This window comes from Pezoporus wallicus, unplaced genomic scaffold (assembly GCF_028554395.1).
Source record: "Pezoporus wallicus isolate ANWC-B61680 ecotype Strahan unplaced genomic scaffold, APGP_CSIRO_Pwel_v1 contig_7293, whole genome shotgun sequence".
Lineage (NCBI taxonomy): Eukaryota > Metazoa > Chordata > Aves > Psittaciformes > Psittacidae > Pezoporus > Pezoporus wallicus.
In genome coordinates, this window is record NW_026637242.1 from 532,963 (window position 1) to 552,167 (window position 19,205).

General features: G+C 38.0%; 1 protein-coding gene across 1 annotated transcript in view; it reads right to left on the reverse strand.

Annotated features, from left to right (window-relative positions):
• The window catches only part of ADAMTS19 (ADAM metallopeptidase with thrombospondin type 1 motif 19), a 149,923-nt gene that overhangs the window by 94,517 nt on the left and 36,201 nt on the right, over positions 1 to 19,205 (reverse strand). The window contains exons 4-7 of the mRNA XM_057404374.1: positions 17,224 to 17,396; positions 16,228 to 16,311; positions 14,517 to 14,674; positions 2,648 to 2,691 (exon numbers count right to left, since the gene is read on the reverse strand). Coding sequence (XP_057260357.1) covers positions 2,648 to 2,691; positions 14,517 to 14,674; positions 16,228 to 16,311; positions 17,224 to 17,396 — 459 coding nt within the window. The remainder of the gene's footprint in view (positions 1 to 2,647; positions 2,692 to 14,516; positions 14,675 to 16,227; positions 16,312 to 17,223; positions 17,397 to 19,205) is intronic.

The following is a 19,205-nucleotide window of genomic DNA, read 5'->3' on the forward strand; positions in this document are numbered from 1 at the left end:
AAAAAAAGGCAATATTTGTCCACCTTAAATGCTTTTGTGAAAGAGTATTTGGAAGATTGGCACAATGTATTTTGTTTCAAAGTGAAGAATAAAATTATGTATTTCTAGGGAGTTTTGACATATTTTTGATTTTGAGTAAACACTTTTTTCTGGTTAACAGAGGTCTTGGTTAATGTTACCTTTAAACCACTAAATCTTCACGTAATTCACTCTCATTTTAAGAAAAAATTAAAAAGTACTAACTGAAGACTGCATAAGCTCTGTAATTCAAGTACAACAAGACAGGAAGTACAGTATAGAATCACAGAATAGTTAGGGTAGGAAAAGTCCTTAAGATCTTTAAGTTCCAACCCCCCTGCCATGGGCAGGGACACCTCACACTAAACCATGTATTACTTGTCACCTAAATACATGAAAACTTTATCTATATAACAGAATATTGGCACTTACTCCATCAGGCTTAAGTGGGTACTCATAACCAGCCTGAAAACAGTGAGTCTTCGCATTTAATGAATAAAAAATAAATCCAGTTATTTGTCTGTTTAGTGTCCATCACTGAAAAGTGCTGTGATCTAACAAGACAATTCCAATAATGAGGTCTGTCCTGTAAATATTCCTTTCTCATGACTTTCATTTCTGGAATCCTTAACATATCGATGTAATACATCCATGCCAGTAAGACAATTTAAAAATTCTCTTCAAGAGAAATGCACAAAGTTCTCCCTAGTTTTTGAACGTTCTTTCTTAGATTAGCTCATGGATGATGGTGGACAAGAGCTTACAAAGAAAGACATTATCTCTTAAAAGTGAGCATAGACTTACAGTACTGTCAATGTGCATGGAAGAAATGATACACATTTTACAGAAAGGTGCTACATTCATCTAAAAAATTAATTATTAAATTCCTAGGATAAAATTATGGAGCAACAGGAAATTAATTACCTTGGGTTTTGCTGCACAATTGTAGCTATATGGAAAGAACGACACGTATGAACTATTTTTCAATTCCTGAAGAAATTCTAAACAATAGGCAGAGAGGGAAAGTCCACAAGAGCCATTCCACAAAATGCCAAATTGGACAACCAAGGTCTCTACTTCATTTTGCTTATCACTATACTGAGACTGCAAACTCTTTACTTTTTGTGCACTTACAATTAATGCACTGCCTTATTTTCAAATTTCATCTAAGCTTCTTCATTATAGAATTTTGAATTACATACTTGAATCAGTTCAAACTTATCTCATTTAAAATTCCACTGATAAATTCAGAGATAAACAGCCATTCTATTATTTCCAAGGATCAACCAAAGAGGAAACATTTATTAGGCAAAATCCTTGAATACATTCACTTTATCTGTGAAATCTAGACATCAGCCTATCCTGATTTAGATATACTGGAAGTACTCCAGATTTGATCTTCAACGTAGGTCAGCATAAGCTGCTAAAGATTCCTTGTCACATTGCTTTGTCTGTCAGCTGGAAGGAACCATTTTCCACTTAACAAGACAAAAATAAATGCCTCTGCGCACCAACCAGTCATATGAAATTCACCTATGATCAAGATACCAAATAGTGGAAGAATACTATGAATTCTTAACCACTAACCGCTGTGAGAAACATTCCCTTCTTCATTTATAAGGAATCTCATTCATATCCACGCTTCAGACATGCTCACATTGACTGGGGATGATACAGCAGTAAAAGAAAAAAGACAAGCAAATAGTGACATAATACAGTTTACATAAGAATTCTCCTCAAACCTTTGCACTGAAATTAAACGGGGAGAAAATAAGTCTGATTTTCCTCTGCCTAAGAGGGAGCACAAACATGATAATAGTTAATAGTCTGTTACTGTTATTATAATCTTACTGAAACAATTTAGGTTCTGAATACTTCTATTTACATACACAGAACTGTTAAAAACTTCTATTATTAGCTGAATGAAACTCTAGGGTAAAAACATGCTATGACATCCTACATTTGGTGTCATGGCACATTTTCATCCAGAATTACAACTGAAAAGAAGAATTGTTAACTTTTGCTACCTTTTCCACCAGATCTTTACACTGAAAAACTGTATTCCCTAAAGGGTGTGAACTAAATTATTGACAGTTGATAGAAAAACTCAGTGCAGCTAGCACTCAGTTTAGTTGAAGACTTGCACAATAGTTCTCACATCCTGTATTATTCTGAAGTTACACTGACACTGTATCACCCTTCTATATTACAGAAACTTTTTTTAAACATCATAGACATGGCTGCATCAAAATAAATCCAATTCATAAAAAATGAATCATAAATAAACTTGTTTAGCTTCATATTCTGAATTAATAATGTTTAAATAACTTTGTATTAAACTGTCAGTGAAATTAAAAAGAAAAATATTTAAAAGTTTGCTCTATGAGTGAGATGGAAATACTATACTTAAACATATCATTTTGCTAGAAACATACAAAAACTTAACAAAGTATTATTGGCATTTGAGATGTACATCTCAAATGTACTTTGAATTTTTGCCAGTTATCCATCACCAATGCTGCTACCTTTCACCAATGCTGCACCATCTTTTAGTTTCACATCTTTATTCATGTAACACTTACTGTTTGAAGTGGTTTATACACAGAGGGTCTTACATTTATTTACTTACCAACAGTATCACATGGTTCATCTTTATGTACACAGAAATCCTTCCTAGAATGGGGGGAAAAGAAAAATGTTAAGCAAGCCAAGCTGTCAGGCTGGTAATGACTGTGTAACCTATTTACAAATATTTTGTATGGCTCAATGAATAAAGACAAAACACCATTATCTCAACAATGAGCATGAGGAAGCGAAGGCCAGGATTACCCAGAACACTTAAACTCCAGTTCTCAGAACTGATTTAGGAGTACTCAGGTGACAAAATATGTACCATACATATATATTGAATTGTACCTAATTTCTGGGGTTTTGGTTTTGTTTTTTTTCAGCGGGGAGGTGGCTTGGTTTGGTTTGGTTTGGTTTTCCCCATAAGGTACCCTGAAATGTAACAAGTCTAAAGCTAGTCTTTCCTTGCATTCGAACAGGAAATATCTTTAGTGTTACAATATGAGATCTAAATGCAGCATTGCAATCCAGCATTTAAATCAGAAATAAGAGTCAGAAAGTCAAAAAAAAACCACAAAAAAAGTCAGTGGTTAAAATTACTAATAGGAGCACATTCTGGAGAAATGTTAATGCTAGGGCATCTTATTCTAGTAGTGGAAACTTACAAATTAATTCACTTGGAGAAGACTATCCTATCGCCAACACAGATTTTAGTCCAGCCACAGCTCTATAAATAAGACTGCTCAGTTGCATGAAGTGGAATTAATATTTAACCTCTGTGTTAAACAACATCTTCTTGGGATTCATTTTAATTTAACACCTATTTTACCTGTTCTCAGAGACACATAATAAAGTTACCAAAAGAGCAAAGGAAAAGCTGCTTTTTACTGGAGTGTTTGTAACTCATGTTTGTTTTTTTTTTTTTTTTTTTAATTTAAGTAAAAATAGGGCTGCTGAGGTATGCAAAAACTTGGGAGGGGACGAGGGAACCAATAGGGAACAAACAGCAACCCTCCATACCACATATAACATCTAAGCAAAATACTAACTAGTTACTTGAATTTCATTCCAACATGTACTCAAGAAGTTTCTGGTTTCTAACTGTACCAAAGAGCAGTGATCTCTATTTTTAGAAAGAGACCATATGGGCCAGATAGAGTTCATTTTTATATTCTGTCTACAGAGATACATAGATACATACACAAAGATTGATAATGATAAACATACACACATATAGAACCACTCATTTTCCAGGAACTTAAATGCAGGAATGATTTGGTGCTTGAGATGGGAGAGTGGACTAGTGATACTTATCATTTTTATAAATGTAACTACTCCAACAGCTTTTTGTGATTTGGCTTGTTTGTTTCCCACAGACTAGTACCACAGAGTAATGTAGACCCCAAAGCAACCTTTAGAGGCTGGCAAATTTCTGACACTTGTTAAAGGCCACATAGCCAGAGACATGGGGATATATAGCTTTTGATCTTGAGTAACTATTGCCAGATAATCACAGAGTAGAAAAGCAAACCAACAGCAACTAGAAACAAATTTTGTGAATAAACTGATAAACTCTGGGAATCCTCTTAGAAGAGCCCTGGAAATAGAACCAAAGGTGGTGAACAAGAAACTATAATCAGATACAGAAGGAAGTTTTTCTATTTTTTTCAAACCTACAAAAATTGCATTAACGCACTGGGTTGTAACACAATTCTTTGTTTTGTGCTATGTGACACAAGGGACTTATTGTCTTGTTAAGCAATATGACAAAACCATTAGAAATATGGGACTTGTGGTGAAGCAAGAGAACATGTGTAAAGGCAATCTAAAGACAGAGACTGTCTTCCACACACACTCATACAACTACCATAAATATTAACTGATGTAAAAAAAAAAAAAAAAAGGCAAATGTAAAAGAATACCATCTGACATTTAAAAATTGCCTATACCCATGAGGTTTCTGCTTATGTAACAGCTTTGTTCTCATACATTACTGAGTTGATTTTGTTTTGTTTTTCTTTCTTGGCTGACTGTGACTATGGCTATGCTATGCATCCAGAGTTTCATTATGGGGCTTGGGGGAAACAGTACTGCTATGATTTGGCAAGAGGAATGTACAATAAAACATTCTTAGTTCCTGATTTACATTGAAATAATGTAATACCTCCTTTAACTTCCAAGAATATGAATGCATTACATACATTTGAGACTAGGTTCCTTAGTACAGATTTACAGCTCTAGCTAGATCTGCCAATGACTCTCACAGAAATCACTCTCTAATTCCCACATGGTAACTTGAATATTCCATCATAACAATGCTCTGGTGTGTATATATAACATATACATATGTATACACATATGAAATTTTTTTTATATATATACATATATATGGAACTGGCATACTGAAACTACACAAAAGACAGGATATGGAGTCTTCCAAGTAAGAGGAGATATAAAATAGAGCAATAAAGCACATCACAAAGACCTCAGGAAAGCCACTGAGAGTCTTTGTTCTTTTCCTCCCTCTCTTAGCAAAATACAGCAAAGATATGAGCATTACCATTAATGTAAATAGAAGAATTCATGGTGCAAGTTAGTAACTGAGTCTAACACTGACAGCAAGAAACTGCTTAAAGAACACTAAAGTCCCCCTTTCTAACCAATATCCAGCAAACATTGCTCATTATTCTAAACGCATACGGAAGGGAAAAGTGGTCCTTATTCAAGTGAGAGAAAAGAGGAACTTTTATAAGATATCGGGACTGATTTCCAAGCTTGAACAAGCTGACTAAGCCTAGAAAAGAACTAGAAGCAAGAACGTGTAACGACTAATTCATTTTTTCAGAAAATTGTATTTCATTAGCACATTTTTAATCAAATAATATAGCATTATGTAGGGCCTTCACAGTAAACAAAGATTAACTATTCAATTTCTAAATATAAAGTAAGTCTTTACATTCTCTTTGTTAAAATAAATTCTGAAGTGTAGATGGGATATACAACAGAAGACATCAAAAAGAGTAGAAGAAGACTAAAGAAGAATCAAGGCTTTTGCATTAATTTGTAATTTTATATAAATTTAACACTTGTTTTTGGCATACTAGTCGAAGTTTTTTTATTTATTGGTTTTATTGTCCAATTAATTTTGTTTTCATACAGTAGATTGGAGGAAAGAAGAAACAGAAGATAATTCTGATAACAAATTATACCAGTCTGCCAAATCTTCATTATGGCTTTCACCCTACTTTCAATTTCTTAATTTCTCTAATCTTTACAACTTTGAAAGGTGGGGCTGCTCAGCCTGGAGAAGAGAAGGCTGCGTGGAGACCTCATAGCAGCCTTCCAGTATCTGAAGGGGAGCTATAGGGATGCTGGGGAGGGATTATTCATTAGGGACTGTAGTTATAGGACAAGGGGTAACAGGTTAAAACTTAAACAGGGGAAGTTTAGATTGGGTATAAGAAGGAAGCTCTTTCCTGTGAGGGTGGTGAGGCACTGGAATGGGTTGCCCAGGGAAGTTGTGAATGCTCCATCCCTGGCAGTGTTCAAGGCCAGGCTGGACAGAGGCTTGGGTGACATGGTTTAGTGGGGGGTGTCCCTTCCCTTGGCTGGAGGGCTGGAACTAAATGATCTTAAGGTCCTCTCCAACCCTAAGTATTCTATGATTCTGCGATAAAAGTAGTAGTGTAGGCTTGAAGCTGCAGTCTAACTCCTGCTGTTGTCATTGATTCTAGCACTTACAATTTTTTAAGATATATTTGAGGCTTATTTAGCAAGCAACAAGTTTTCTCAAACCATGTTTTTTTTTTTAAAGGATGGTTGCAACTAATAGTCCTTGTGTAAATAACTTCATCATCACATTGCAAATGCCTTTGTTTGCACCATGCTAAGTGAATAATGACAACAGCAGATGTTCTCGGCTCTTCATGTAAAAGGTCATTTTGAAATGATTCCCACATATAAACTAAGCACAGTATACTCACTACTAAATGCACTTAAAAAATAAATAAAAATCAATTTTGGAGTTATTTGGCTAAAAAATAAATTACATATTTACTGTTCAGTTGGGAATTTAAAAAAATGCACAATATTACTACCATAACATCTATTTCAGAAACTGTTTAGTATTTTGAGTGTAAATTCAAATGCACCAGTATGCACAGGGCAGTGTATTTTAGTAAATCATGAAATACTATATTCAAATATTTTAAACACTTAACATATCACTTAGGCTTTTTAAAATAAAACTGTGACTAAAAACAATAATATAAATATTAGCCAAACTAAAAAATAACAGGTGTGTGATAAGTATCAGAAGTGTGATAAATGAACAAACAACTGAATTGAATGTATAGCTAACATCTCAAAACAGATACAGAAATGTTAGAAAGCCAAGGAAGGTGTTTTTGACTGGAGTCAACAAAATCTAGGCAGCATTAGCATTAATCAATGACCTGAAAGACAGTAAGAGAGCACTATTGGTAAAGTTCAAAAATTAAATTATTTCTGGTAGACTACAAATAGAAATGAAGACAAATAAAATTAAAAGATGAGTCAGCTGAGTAACTTTTATTTTAATGTACCCAAAACTGGGCCCCCAAACTTCTCCAGATACAACACCACCATGAGAATAACAATAAAACAGAAAAGAACATATGAAATCAGGCAGTAGGAGTGAATAGTATCCTTGGATAAAGATGCAGGAAAATATCAGAAATGGCACCAGTACAACGGTTCACACAATACTGTGTCCAATTTTTACACTTACGCTTCAAAAAAACAATCTGGCTAACAGGAAAAGGTTTGGAAAGAGCTAAAAGAATGATTACACATGGAGAAACAGGCTTAGAAACCTCTCTAAATTAATCTAAGAGAAAGATGAGTTGTGATTTGAGCAGAATCTACAAGTATTTAAATAGGGAGGAGCTTTCTAACAGCAGCTGAGGGTACAAAGAGATCCATGGCTGAAAGCTGATGTAACAAAAATTAGACATAGGACACAACTGTCCATTCTGAAAGTACATAACGGTGGCCATGGTATACTTCAGGACACAGTTAATCTTCCTTTCTTTGAAATCTTTGTCTTGAGACTGTCTAGGTTTGTTATTCAGAAAAAAAAAAGTAAAAATAACCAACTGAATTTAATGTTAGGGACTTGCACTAAATCAGAGAGTCAAAATTCAGTTCAGGTCTGTGTCATCACAGAACCATAGAATATTTCAAGTTGGAAGGGACCTATAAGGTTCATGGAGTCCAATTCCCTGTTCCTCACAGGACCACCTAAAACTAAATCATGCTGCATTTTAAATGAAAAGCAAAGACTATATGCAGGAAAAAAATCCAACCAACCAACCAACCAACAGCAAATAAAACAAAACTGACAGCAAAAGACACAGTGATAGTGATTTATAATTTTTCCAAGTTGTATCCTTCAGCAATACCTCAGATGAGAACTGGTGGAATTATTAACAGTCACTAGGATTAAACTATTTCCTAACTACTAGGAATTCATATTTTAAACAGAATTTGCCAACCACACTGTTGTCCATAAACTTATTCATGGGATGCTAACTAGAATAAAAAAACCCTTGTTCATAGAAAAAAAAAAATCTGTTCTGTAATGTTGTCTGTACAAATGAACAGAACATAAGTAGCCTGAATACTTCTGTTCAAAACATAAATACTTACGAATACTTATGTTCAAAACATAAAACTGACAGAAACAGGTAAATTCTTGCCTATTTTTCTCACGTGTATTATTACAAGCACTACCACTTCAGACAACCTGAACTTAGAGAAGAAGAAAAAAAACCACAACTAAAGCAAACAGCATGCGATGATTTAAAATTAATGCAACTTTTAAGATACGCAAGATAAAAATACATGTTTTAAGATTAAAGTGATAAACATAGGAGATTGTGAGGTTTTTAAAAAGACACTGTTCATTCTAAAGTATGCTCTTTTCACATTTCCATGCTTCCTGATGTATCTACAATCCTTTCAGTAAATAACTAATATTAAGGGCATTTAAGATTCTCATAAACTCCCTTAATGTTTGCAGCTGATGTGAAAAAATCCCCAAGCAGTAAACATCGTGAAGCTTTGCAAAACTACACAGTGGGCAGTACTGAAATTACAGTGATGAGAAAAATATAACTCTGAAAACAAAATAAAGAAAAACTTTATCTCTCATCATGCACTTGCAAGAGCTGAATTTTATTAAAAGTTCAAGGACAGCAGTAGCAGCTTAATAACTCTATCCCATTACATTTCAACAATTTTGGACTGCCAAAGACTGCAGCCTTTTTGGGCTCTGTAATGTTAAGTTTCTATGCAGGGGTCATTCACAGTCCTCTACCTCTGATTTTCTTAAGGACGTATCTTTGGTTTGGTTTGGTTTAAAACTTAATAATCAGAAAGGTAGTACCAGGAAAAGCCAGAAAAAGAACTGTTCTACTTCTGTGCATTGGAAGGCATGCATAATAGCAAAGCTTAAGAAATTCTTGTCCAAACTTTGGGGAGAGTTCTGGAGGGTTTGAACGACTGGAAAAGAAACAATATTTAGCAAATCTAATTGTTGTTTATACTTTTATCTATTTGAAGCAGTTTCTTACAGTGAAAATGCCTTGCAGCACTATTTCAATTAAATATCACCCAGAACAAAGAAATTTCAGATACTGCAGATCAATAAGAATGAACAGCAGATGTACACTGTGAACATGGAATATCATTTTATATCTGATGCTAGGAAAATCAGAGGTCTGCTTTCTAACACAAGCACATGTGAAAATGGCAATTCTGAGAAGAATACAGAACTTGATTTTTTAAAAATTAATTTCTTATTTACACATTTGTCTAAAAACCATTGTGACACACATTGACCTACACACTGGAAAAACAGCACGATACATAATTTTTAAGTGAAGGTAGATTCTGCCTCATTCTTGTATTAGGGTTCTTTTTTTTGGGGGGGGGGGGGGGAGGAGGTGTTACACTTCAAAGGTTTCATTACCTTGTTTGCAGCAAGAGCAATAGAAGAACTTAAGCATCATCGTAGAGCAACTATGGATGCCATGGGCCTTTTCCTGCTTACTTTCAGTAATCTCATTCAGGTTTGACAGTCTATGCAGATAGCAACTAGTAATACCATCTCAGTGGCCATCAAATGCAAGGCTTATCTCTGTGCCCTCACACTTTGTAACTTAAAAGACAAGGAGGATGTTGATGAATCATGGTATATTTTTTCCTCAGAGAAAAGTACTTCCTGATATATATATCTCTAAAGTAATAATGCTTATTTATGATAGTTCTAACGGGAGTCCTTAAAACATTTACGTCTTAATTCTCACATTATCTTTATACCTAGCTGTGGAGTAATTAGAAATTAAACTTATATTAAAAATATAACATTGTTCACACATAATGGAAAAATGGACTTTCAGGCTACACGTGGTATACCAGAAATTCACTCCACAGCAGTTCCCATGGTAACATTGACAGAGGGTGGAGTGGAGTGGAGACTCTGCAGCCGCGCTCTGTCATAACACCAGCAGAGATGGGAACTAGGTGGTACTAAAAACCAGTAAGCTGCATAATTGCTACCCTGAGCCAAGAGCCTGTCATCTTTTGACAAAGTGTTGCCCTTTGTGCAAACTTTGCTTCATTATAATGCATTTTAATACAAAAACCACACCTCCATCTCCAATGCTACCCACCTCCAAAGTGAGACCACCCCTCTTTGAGCATGCTCTTTGAATTCTTTATGGTATATACCTTTAAAAGCTAAGAGAGAGAATTTTACACCAATAATAATAAAGGTATGCATGACTAGAGGCACTCAAGCTCCACCTTGAAGGTGAAAAATAGTATAAAATGGCCCAAGGAAGGGGGAATATTAGGGAAGACATCATTGTGGCCGAGTCTAGGAAGATTCAATCAGCAGATTACCCTTGACTCCTGGGACCGGTCGATGGGCTCGACCTTTCTTCCCCCTCATAGGGATGTCTTTGGGTAAGACTTGCACTGTACCAAGTGCTTCCCCGGGAAAATTAGGAATCTATATATAGAGTTACTTTTCACTTTTACATTTTAAAGCCAGGCTGTGTTATTAATAACTTTATCACATGCTTGTATAACCTATTATTTGCACGAGCTTTTGTAGACAGTGTATTTATCACCAGCAATCCATAAGAACTTGTATCTGTTGCTTCAATAAACTGCACTGTTTAAGTAGCTAATCATAATAGTTTTCCCATTAAACGTGACCAAATCCTTCAGTGTGGCCACACGAGTTCATGAGCATTATTAGACTGAACGTGAAGTGCATTATTACTTCATCTGGAATCATGATTGTTCAATATATTGAACACTACCAGAGTGTTAGTGGAAAATTGGGCATCACTCAGAATCTTAACCCAGCTGCACCCAGCCCCTCTAATATCTGAGGACCAGATGGAACACAAGGGGTTTATTTTCTGCTAAACTGTCTTACCTTTTAACCCAACACTAACCTTCCTAGGGATCTTTTCTAAATACATCATCCAAACTTTTTCTTTCTGTCTTCCTTCCTTCCTTCTGACACCATATTTTAAACAGGACATTACTGCATCGGAACAAGCCAATTTAAAAGGAAAGCAAACAAAACTTCACAGGCTGAAATAGGAACTCAGTAAAGTGAAACAAACAAATTGTTAGCAGATTCATTAGAGACTATCTGGACAGCAAAGAAGGTCGTGGGGAAAAGATGGTTTTGCCTTCTGCTTTATATAACAAATGCAAGAGTAAGTCTTGAAAAGTACCTTTCTTATGACCAGGTTATGACAACTCTTTGTTAAGTAACAGTCTGTTACAAACATATTTTGCTCTGTAGTTAAGCATTACAAATTATCACTGTGGAACACTCACTCCTTCATTTCTAACTCTTCTGGTTACTACACACAACTGGCATGTGAAAGCACAGGAAAGCTTTTTCAAAGCACTCTTGCTGTTCTGTTATTGTGCAAGACAAAAATGGAGGTATGGGTAAGTTTTAGGAGGCTTGCCACAGAATGTGTTAGATAATCAAAACTTTACAATTTTACTTGAGCAATAACAAGCAGTTGGTGTTCATCTGTCTAAACAAAATTATTTCTCTCAGTAAAGCAGGTCTGCTGTCCAAAGCTGTTTGAAAGTTCTGACAAGGAAGCTTGCTCTGTGTTTGCAAAACAGAATGAGGCTCTGAATTAACAAAACACATAAGTGGAGCCACACATGGGGTCAGCTATACCATAAACCTGATGATGTGCAGAGGGAGCCTGGATTAGCAAAACATTCCCAGAGTCAGCAAACTGCACTGGTATGATTTATTAACAGCTAAAGCAGCTCTGAGATGGGAGGCAGTACAGTTTGGAGAGTAATACCACTGAAAAAGTAAAAATGTCAAAAGAACAGACCTCTAATTTCTGGCTCCACCACTGCCTTGCTATCTGACATCCAACCAATCACTTCCCTGCTCTCTACTTCAATTTCCTTAACACTGATCAGAGATCTACTTCAAAAAAATGTATTGAAACTGACAGGTAAAAAATTGCAGGCAGCTCTGGAGCAAGTCCACAGGAGGCCCATGATCAGAGGACTGGAGCACCAATCCTATGAAGACAGGCTGAGAGAGTTGGCCTTGTTCAGCCTGGAGAAGAGAAGGCTTAGGGGAGACCTTGTAACGATTTTCCAATACCTAAAGGGGCCCTACAAGAAATCTGGAGACATTATAGCAGCCTTGCAGTACTAAAGAAGGGCCTATAAGAAAGCTGGAGAGGGACTTTGTACAAAGACATACAGTGAAAGAATAAGTGAATGTCTTTAAATTGAAAGAGGGCAGATTTAGATCAGATATTAGGAAGAAATTATTTACTGTGAGAGTGGTGAAGCACTGGAACAGGTTACCCAGAGAAGCTGTGGCTGCCCCACCCCGGTAGTGTTGAAAGCCAGGCTGGACGCAACTTTGGACAACCTGATCTAGTCAAGGTGTCCCTGACCATAGCAGGCGGGTTGGAATCAAATGATCTTTAAGGTTCTTTCCAATCCTAACCATTCTATGATTCTGTGAAATCTGAACATCATTATTACAAAGCACACCAGAAAAGCGTGTCTTAACATATGCTTTCTAAAGCTTTTTTACCATTTAGAAATGCTTTGTGAAATTCAAAAATGCCTGTGTTCAAATGGACTGGCTGCTAAAGACATCTCCAGACCACTGTCTCCCAACTGCTTAACAAACACCTCACTCGCATCAGTTCAGAATTTTTCTCCACCTTCCCATAAAGGCTAGTTAAGGTGAAGATGAAAAAATGAGAGAAAAAATGTGTTACATAATACATTACTATTTTTAAGATACACCTTCCATCTAAAAAATGCAGCCCTAGACTTACTCTTCTGGCAGACGCAGGCTTGAAGCACCCAATACTCCGTCAAGCTGCTGCTGTTTTCGACTGCCTCCGGTGTCCCAAATAGGAGAGCCAGACATAGGAAAGAAGTCACTCAACAGTCTCACATTTCTAGTAACCAAGCAGTATGCAATTGCTCAATTACCCTTGAACAGTCACAAAGTACAATTAGATGTAAGAAGGTCTATTAGCTATGCTTATCAACTCAATGCCAGGTATTGTACTCATTCACCCTTTATGCCTTGGCCCTTGCTCACTCACATCTTTCCTTCTTCATCTAGACTCTTCACCTACCAACACACTCACTGCTATTAAAATCAGTTAGAAGCCTTAATCTGAAAATTTTTCTTCCAGTCTGTCATCCCAAGTATGTTTTCTGATGACCTAATGGAAATCTGTTACAGAGAACATTACTTATGTCTTCCACAGTAGTTCAGAGCAGCCTGTGTGAAGGACTACTGCTTAGCTAACATACAGATGTTTCACAAAAACTAATCAGCCCCCTCAAAGCCCCAGCAATCCATAAAACAAAGACAACAAACAGAAGAGGACGGCACAGAGTAAGAAGAGATGGGTGTGCATTTTTCTAACAAAAGACATGGGATGAAACAGCAAAAGTAGCAACAAAACTGTCACCAGACAATTTGGACTTCTTTGTTTCTTTCTTCTATGTGACAGGCTCTCCAAAATGGAAATTTAGGGAATCACTGGACAGAACAATTGTATTCCAATATGTCCAATCACAGGAATTTTCTTTGGAAGGGGACTCTGAAAGTCTTCCAGTCCAAGGTCAGCCTCAAAAAATATCACTAAGCCCAACCCTAGGCTTATCATTCTGTCCTTTTCTTTGGATAATGGGGGGTATGCTGCCTAAACATCAAGATGCATCCCCCTGTGCACCACTTACAGCCTAAACCATGACAACATCTGCTAGGGAGGGAAGAGGTGAGCTGGAGATATATTTCCTTCTAAATCTGTTAAATGCCTGATAATTCATAGTTACAAGAAACAGCAGATCTGGGATCACATCCCTATGGCTGCAGAGTACATACTGTGTCCATGATACACCATTAGTACACAGTGAAACATACCAGTTCTAGATCCATTAGAAGGAAGCAAAACTCAATAATGCGTGTAATGTCATGCCAGTCCAGCTCTGAATGATCTGAATATGACTTTGTGTTCTGAATGAAAGTATCTACAGGTCTGTGTGTGCTGCCACTGGTAAATGAAGGCACATGGAAAGAGGCATCAAACCTACGGCCTTAGCTATATAGCCAAAGAAGAAACAAGAGTGACCTGTTTGTCATTTCAGATATTTACCAGCTTGGAACTATTGCTTTTTGAACCGTCTTTACAACGACTTTACCATAATCTTGGAGCTCTGCAAAGAAGATTTAAGTTGTATTCTTCCTCATCTTAACTCTATTGGTAATCTATTAGTTTCTTTTATGTATGTATGTATTAGGTCACTGCTTATTTTTCAGTGCTCATCTTTCAGTATTTTACCTTGTGATCAGTATGGCTGCATCAACTGAAGACATGTCTTCTCCCCAGCTTGTTGACATTTCTAAGTGCACATCATTCTTCTTGCCAAATTCTTCATGTTGCCATTTGCAAAAGCTTTCCAGCATTTTTTCCCCATGATGTCCAATATACATATCTGCCTGGAAATAAAAAACAATTAACTTTATTAAGATTCTGTAAATAGAACTAAGAACACTTTTTGACTATCCAAAACATTCCTCTTTTTGTGGCATGGCATTCAGCAGAATGATTTGAATTTCAGCAGAAGAGACCACATTTTTCTCACGTTAAAAGCGAAGACAGTGCACTGAGTGGCATACAGTGGATCTGTTCACTGAACTCTCATCTCAGTATTTGCTGATTTTTACTACCCATAGTGAAAAAATATTAATGATGTGAAGATCCAGAATCTGAACAGGAAATCAGACTTCTCCACCTGCTGAGAGGACACTGAATAAAGAAATACTTTCTTATTCACTGGAAAAGTAAAATATTTTAAAATTAGAAAAATGGATAAGAGAATTTCTTTTTCTTATTAACTTACTAAAGTACTAAAGGAATATAATATTTTGTAGAAAAGAAACAAGACATCAAGTTGACGTCCTGAAATATGATGTATAGGTTAACAAAGTCACAATCAGGTATCAGCTGACTTGTCTTTCTTCAGAATGAAGAACAGGATTTGATACGATGCCTGAAAGGTGCAATACTGTTTGTCTAGGGGTTGGCTGACTAGTTCTCCTCCTACTGTTCACTAGGTTTAAGAGAGATACACTAAAAAGCAGGGCATAACCAGACTTTATTAAGAACTAGCTGATTTCCACACAGAAAATTTGCTTGACTGACTTGCAACTGCAAGCACAGAAAAATATCAATATGTGCAGCACATTAATTAGGAGAAGCTTAATCTTTATTGGGGCTGCCCAGCAGTGTAAATAACTAATAGTTGTCATAGTTTAACCCCAGCTGGCAACTAAGTACCATGCAGCTGCTTGCTCACTCCCCCCCAGCCCTCATGGAATTGGGAGAATAATTAGAAAAAAAAGGGTAAACCCCATAGGTTAAGATAAGAACAGTTTAATAATTAAAATAAGTAATAATACTACCAATAATAATGGAAATAACAAAAATACTGTTTAACAACAAAGAGTTAAACAGAGTTAAAAACAACAGTTAAAGAGTTAAGAAAAAAAAACAAACCCAGACACAATTGCTGCACAATACAACTGCTCACCATCCACTGACCAATACCCATCCCATCTCTATGCAATGATCTGGGCCTTCCAGGTAACTCCCCCCAGTTTATATACTGGGCATGAGGTGCTGTGGTATGGAATACTCCTTTGGCTAGTTTGGGTCAGGTGTCCTGTCTCTGCCCCCTCCCAGTTTCTTGTGTCCCTCCTCACTGGCACAGCATAAGAGACTGAAAAGTCCTTGATCAGAGTAAGTGCTACTGAGAATCAACTAAAACACTGGTATGTTATCAGCATTGTTCTCATACTAAAGGCAAAACACAGCACTGTACCAGCTACTAGGGAGAAAATCCTCTCTTCCAGCTGAAACCAGCACAATAATGCTCAAAAGCTGAGAAAATTTGTCAACCATCAGTCACTCACTACTGAAAGCCTTTGTGATGCAACAAAGTAATTAGCATTACCCTCTACAGGCTAAGAGAAAGGTAATATAAACTTACCGGAGTCTCATGAAGGAGGACAAGCTTAGTCACCCGAAGATTTACTTGTAGCCCAAGACTCTTGTGCTGGAAAAGGTTAAAAACCTAAGATAAAAAACAGTAAATAAAAATATGTTGTGCTTGTATTGCACACAACACACTGTAGACCAAAAACAACAGAACCTGGTATTTTACTGCAACTGCTTTAATTCTCCATAATTTGAGCAGAATGTTAAGCTAATGTATTGTGTTAGTCTTTTGAAGGGAAAACAGTTTAGGCAGCATTCATTCTGGGAGCACAAAATAAACCTTTTCCCCTCAATGGCCATGACCACTTTATGAACTGTAGTCTGTATCGCAAAATATTTACACATGCATATAACACTATTCACATGAAAATTTCTATTCAGTTAAATCCAGGATTGTGTCCCGAATGGTCTGAGCCAGGACATGGCAATAACTACCATTCAGAATAGTTAAAGTCTGTATTTATTGTACTCTTTATGCTGTGTCATTAGAAGAATCTTCCCTTGTACACTGCAGATGCTAATTTTCACTGCTTTATGCACCAAATGAGCACACTACAGCTCCAGACACAAATGGGAGGGGATATAATTGTGCGAGTGCATTACCCCTTGTTATTTTCAGCCACTAATGACCACACAAACTTTCTCAACAACAATCTCAATAATTTCTCAACAACGTATCTTCATAACAAGCACAGATCATCAGAAACCACCCAATGCCCCAACCTTCCCAACAACATAATGAGCTTCTAACAAAAAATCATGTTGTTCAGCTCTCACTTTCTGGCTACCCTGAAGTTGTAAGACCAAAGATGTAAGTCTGCAGCACCATGGTTCTATGCTGCAAAACATACAGAGTAAGTCTTTACAGTTTGATAATGGTCATGTACTGAATGTCCCTTACAGGTGCTGAGTCAGGATAATTAAAAGGAGCAATGAAATCATGCATGTGTGGCTGGCAAAGCACCAAAATTGATTTTAAATTTCTTACCATGTTTAAGATGGTTAGAATAAATCTTCTGGCAGCATCTGTTCCATGATACGAAACCATAGCTGGATCTGCCACCACAATGGTTTCTATATTGTACTCCTGAGGTAACTTGTAAGAGTATCGTTTTCCTCTTCCATTTTCTGATACTTTTTGATTCTTGGATTTTCTTTTATCTGTAACATAAAAAAACCTTGAAAAACTCATCTTTCAAACCACCCATATAGTACACCTAGGATTTGCTATCTGTGATTATGGTATAACTGATTATGTGCAATGTAATAGCTATCATTTATTACTCTATATTATTTATTTGTTAATTATATATTACACTAATAGCTATTATATTACTCTAATACATACTTATTTAGCACGGCAATTCTGAAGCTCAGACTGAAGGCACGTACTACATATAAATTATAGCTCACACCAAGAAATTAGGAGTCTTATCCAGCTGCTCAAATAAACTCAGATTCTTTGCATCCTTTCACCTAACACTTTTATAAAAGCATACATTCTGCCTAGTTTGGTTTGTAAAACCATGTTAGAGTTGACAGAAAAATAGTCTGACAATGCAGAACTGGTATCTGCCCATGTTGTCCTGGGTTCAGCAGTAGCAGTCATTTTTCTCCTTCTTGGTCGCTGGTGCAGTGCTGTGTTTTGACTTTTGGCTCGGGAACAGAGCTGGTAACAAGGATGTTTTGGTTTGGCCAAGGACTTTGTGAGCCTCATGCTCTGCCAGGGAGGAGGGGAAGCCGGGAGGAAGCAGAGACAGGACACCTGACCCAAACTGACCAAAGAGGTATTCCATACCACAGCACGTCATGCCCAGGATGTAACTGGGAGTTAGCTGGAAGGGCTGGGTGTCTGCAGGGTTGGAGGAGGTATGGGTCAGTGCTTGGTCGGGCTGGGGGGACCAAGTTATCGGTCGGCTGGTGCTGAGGTGTTGTATTCTCTTCTCTTGTTATTTCCTTTATCATTGTTATTATTGGTGGTAGCAGTAGTGATTTGTGTTATACCTTAGTTACTAAACCGGTCTTATCTCAACCTGTGGGAGTTGCATTCTTTTCGATTCTCCTCTCCGTCCCTCCGGGAGTAGGGGGAGGGAAAGAAGGGGGGGAGTGAGTGAATGAGTTGCCTGACTGGGTTTAAACCACGACAGTTCTTTTTGGTGCCCAACGTGGGGCACGAGGGGTTGAGATAACGACAGATCTGTCCGGATTAATAGTCACTCATCACAATGACGATTTATTGGCTCTCAGAGTTGTTCCTCTCGATCTCACAGTTTTAGAATGCAGTACATTACTTAGACCCGGTATTTGCTGTGTTAGTGTTTATCAAGTGTGGGGCTTGGGCTAAGGTTCTTGTCTCACTGTGCTTTATGGCCATGACTTGTAATACGGGCGGGCTCCAGCAGCAGGGCGGGACGGACATGGCCGTGGACTTGCACTTGGCCGTCCGGCTGCTCTTCACCGTCCTGGCCCTCGCCCTCGTCTCCGTCTTCGTGAGGCCGCGGGGAGCCGAGGGGGAGCGGCCCCGGGAGCCGGCGGCAGCCGAACCGGCCCGGGAGAGCGGCCCCGGGCACCAAGCGGCGGCGGGAGCGGGGCCGGAGGCCGCAAGGGGACGGCTGCCGGTGGAGGAGGTCGGGGCGGTCGAGGAGAGGAAGGAGGCGGCTGCAGAGCAGAGGGAGAAGGCGGCGGAGGAGCCGAGCCCCGCGGAGGCGCCGAGCCCCGCGGAGGAGCCCAGCCCTACGACGGCCGAGAGCATCCCCCGGAAGCCGCCCGCCGAGCCCCAGGAGGATGCAGGAGACCACGCAGCATTTCCCAGCAAGGCAGAGGAGGAAGAGCTGGACTCAGGAAAAGAGAAGCTGGCGGTGGGAGAGCCGGCAAGCACAGCAGCTACACCAGCCCCAGTGACAAGTACAGCAGCATCAACTGAGAGTTCTGAAGGTTTTGAACGGCCTTTGGGTATCCTTGGGACCTGCC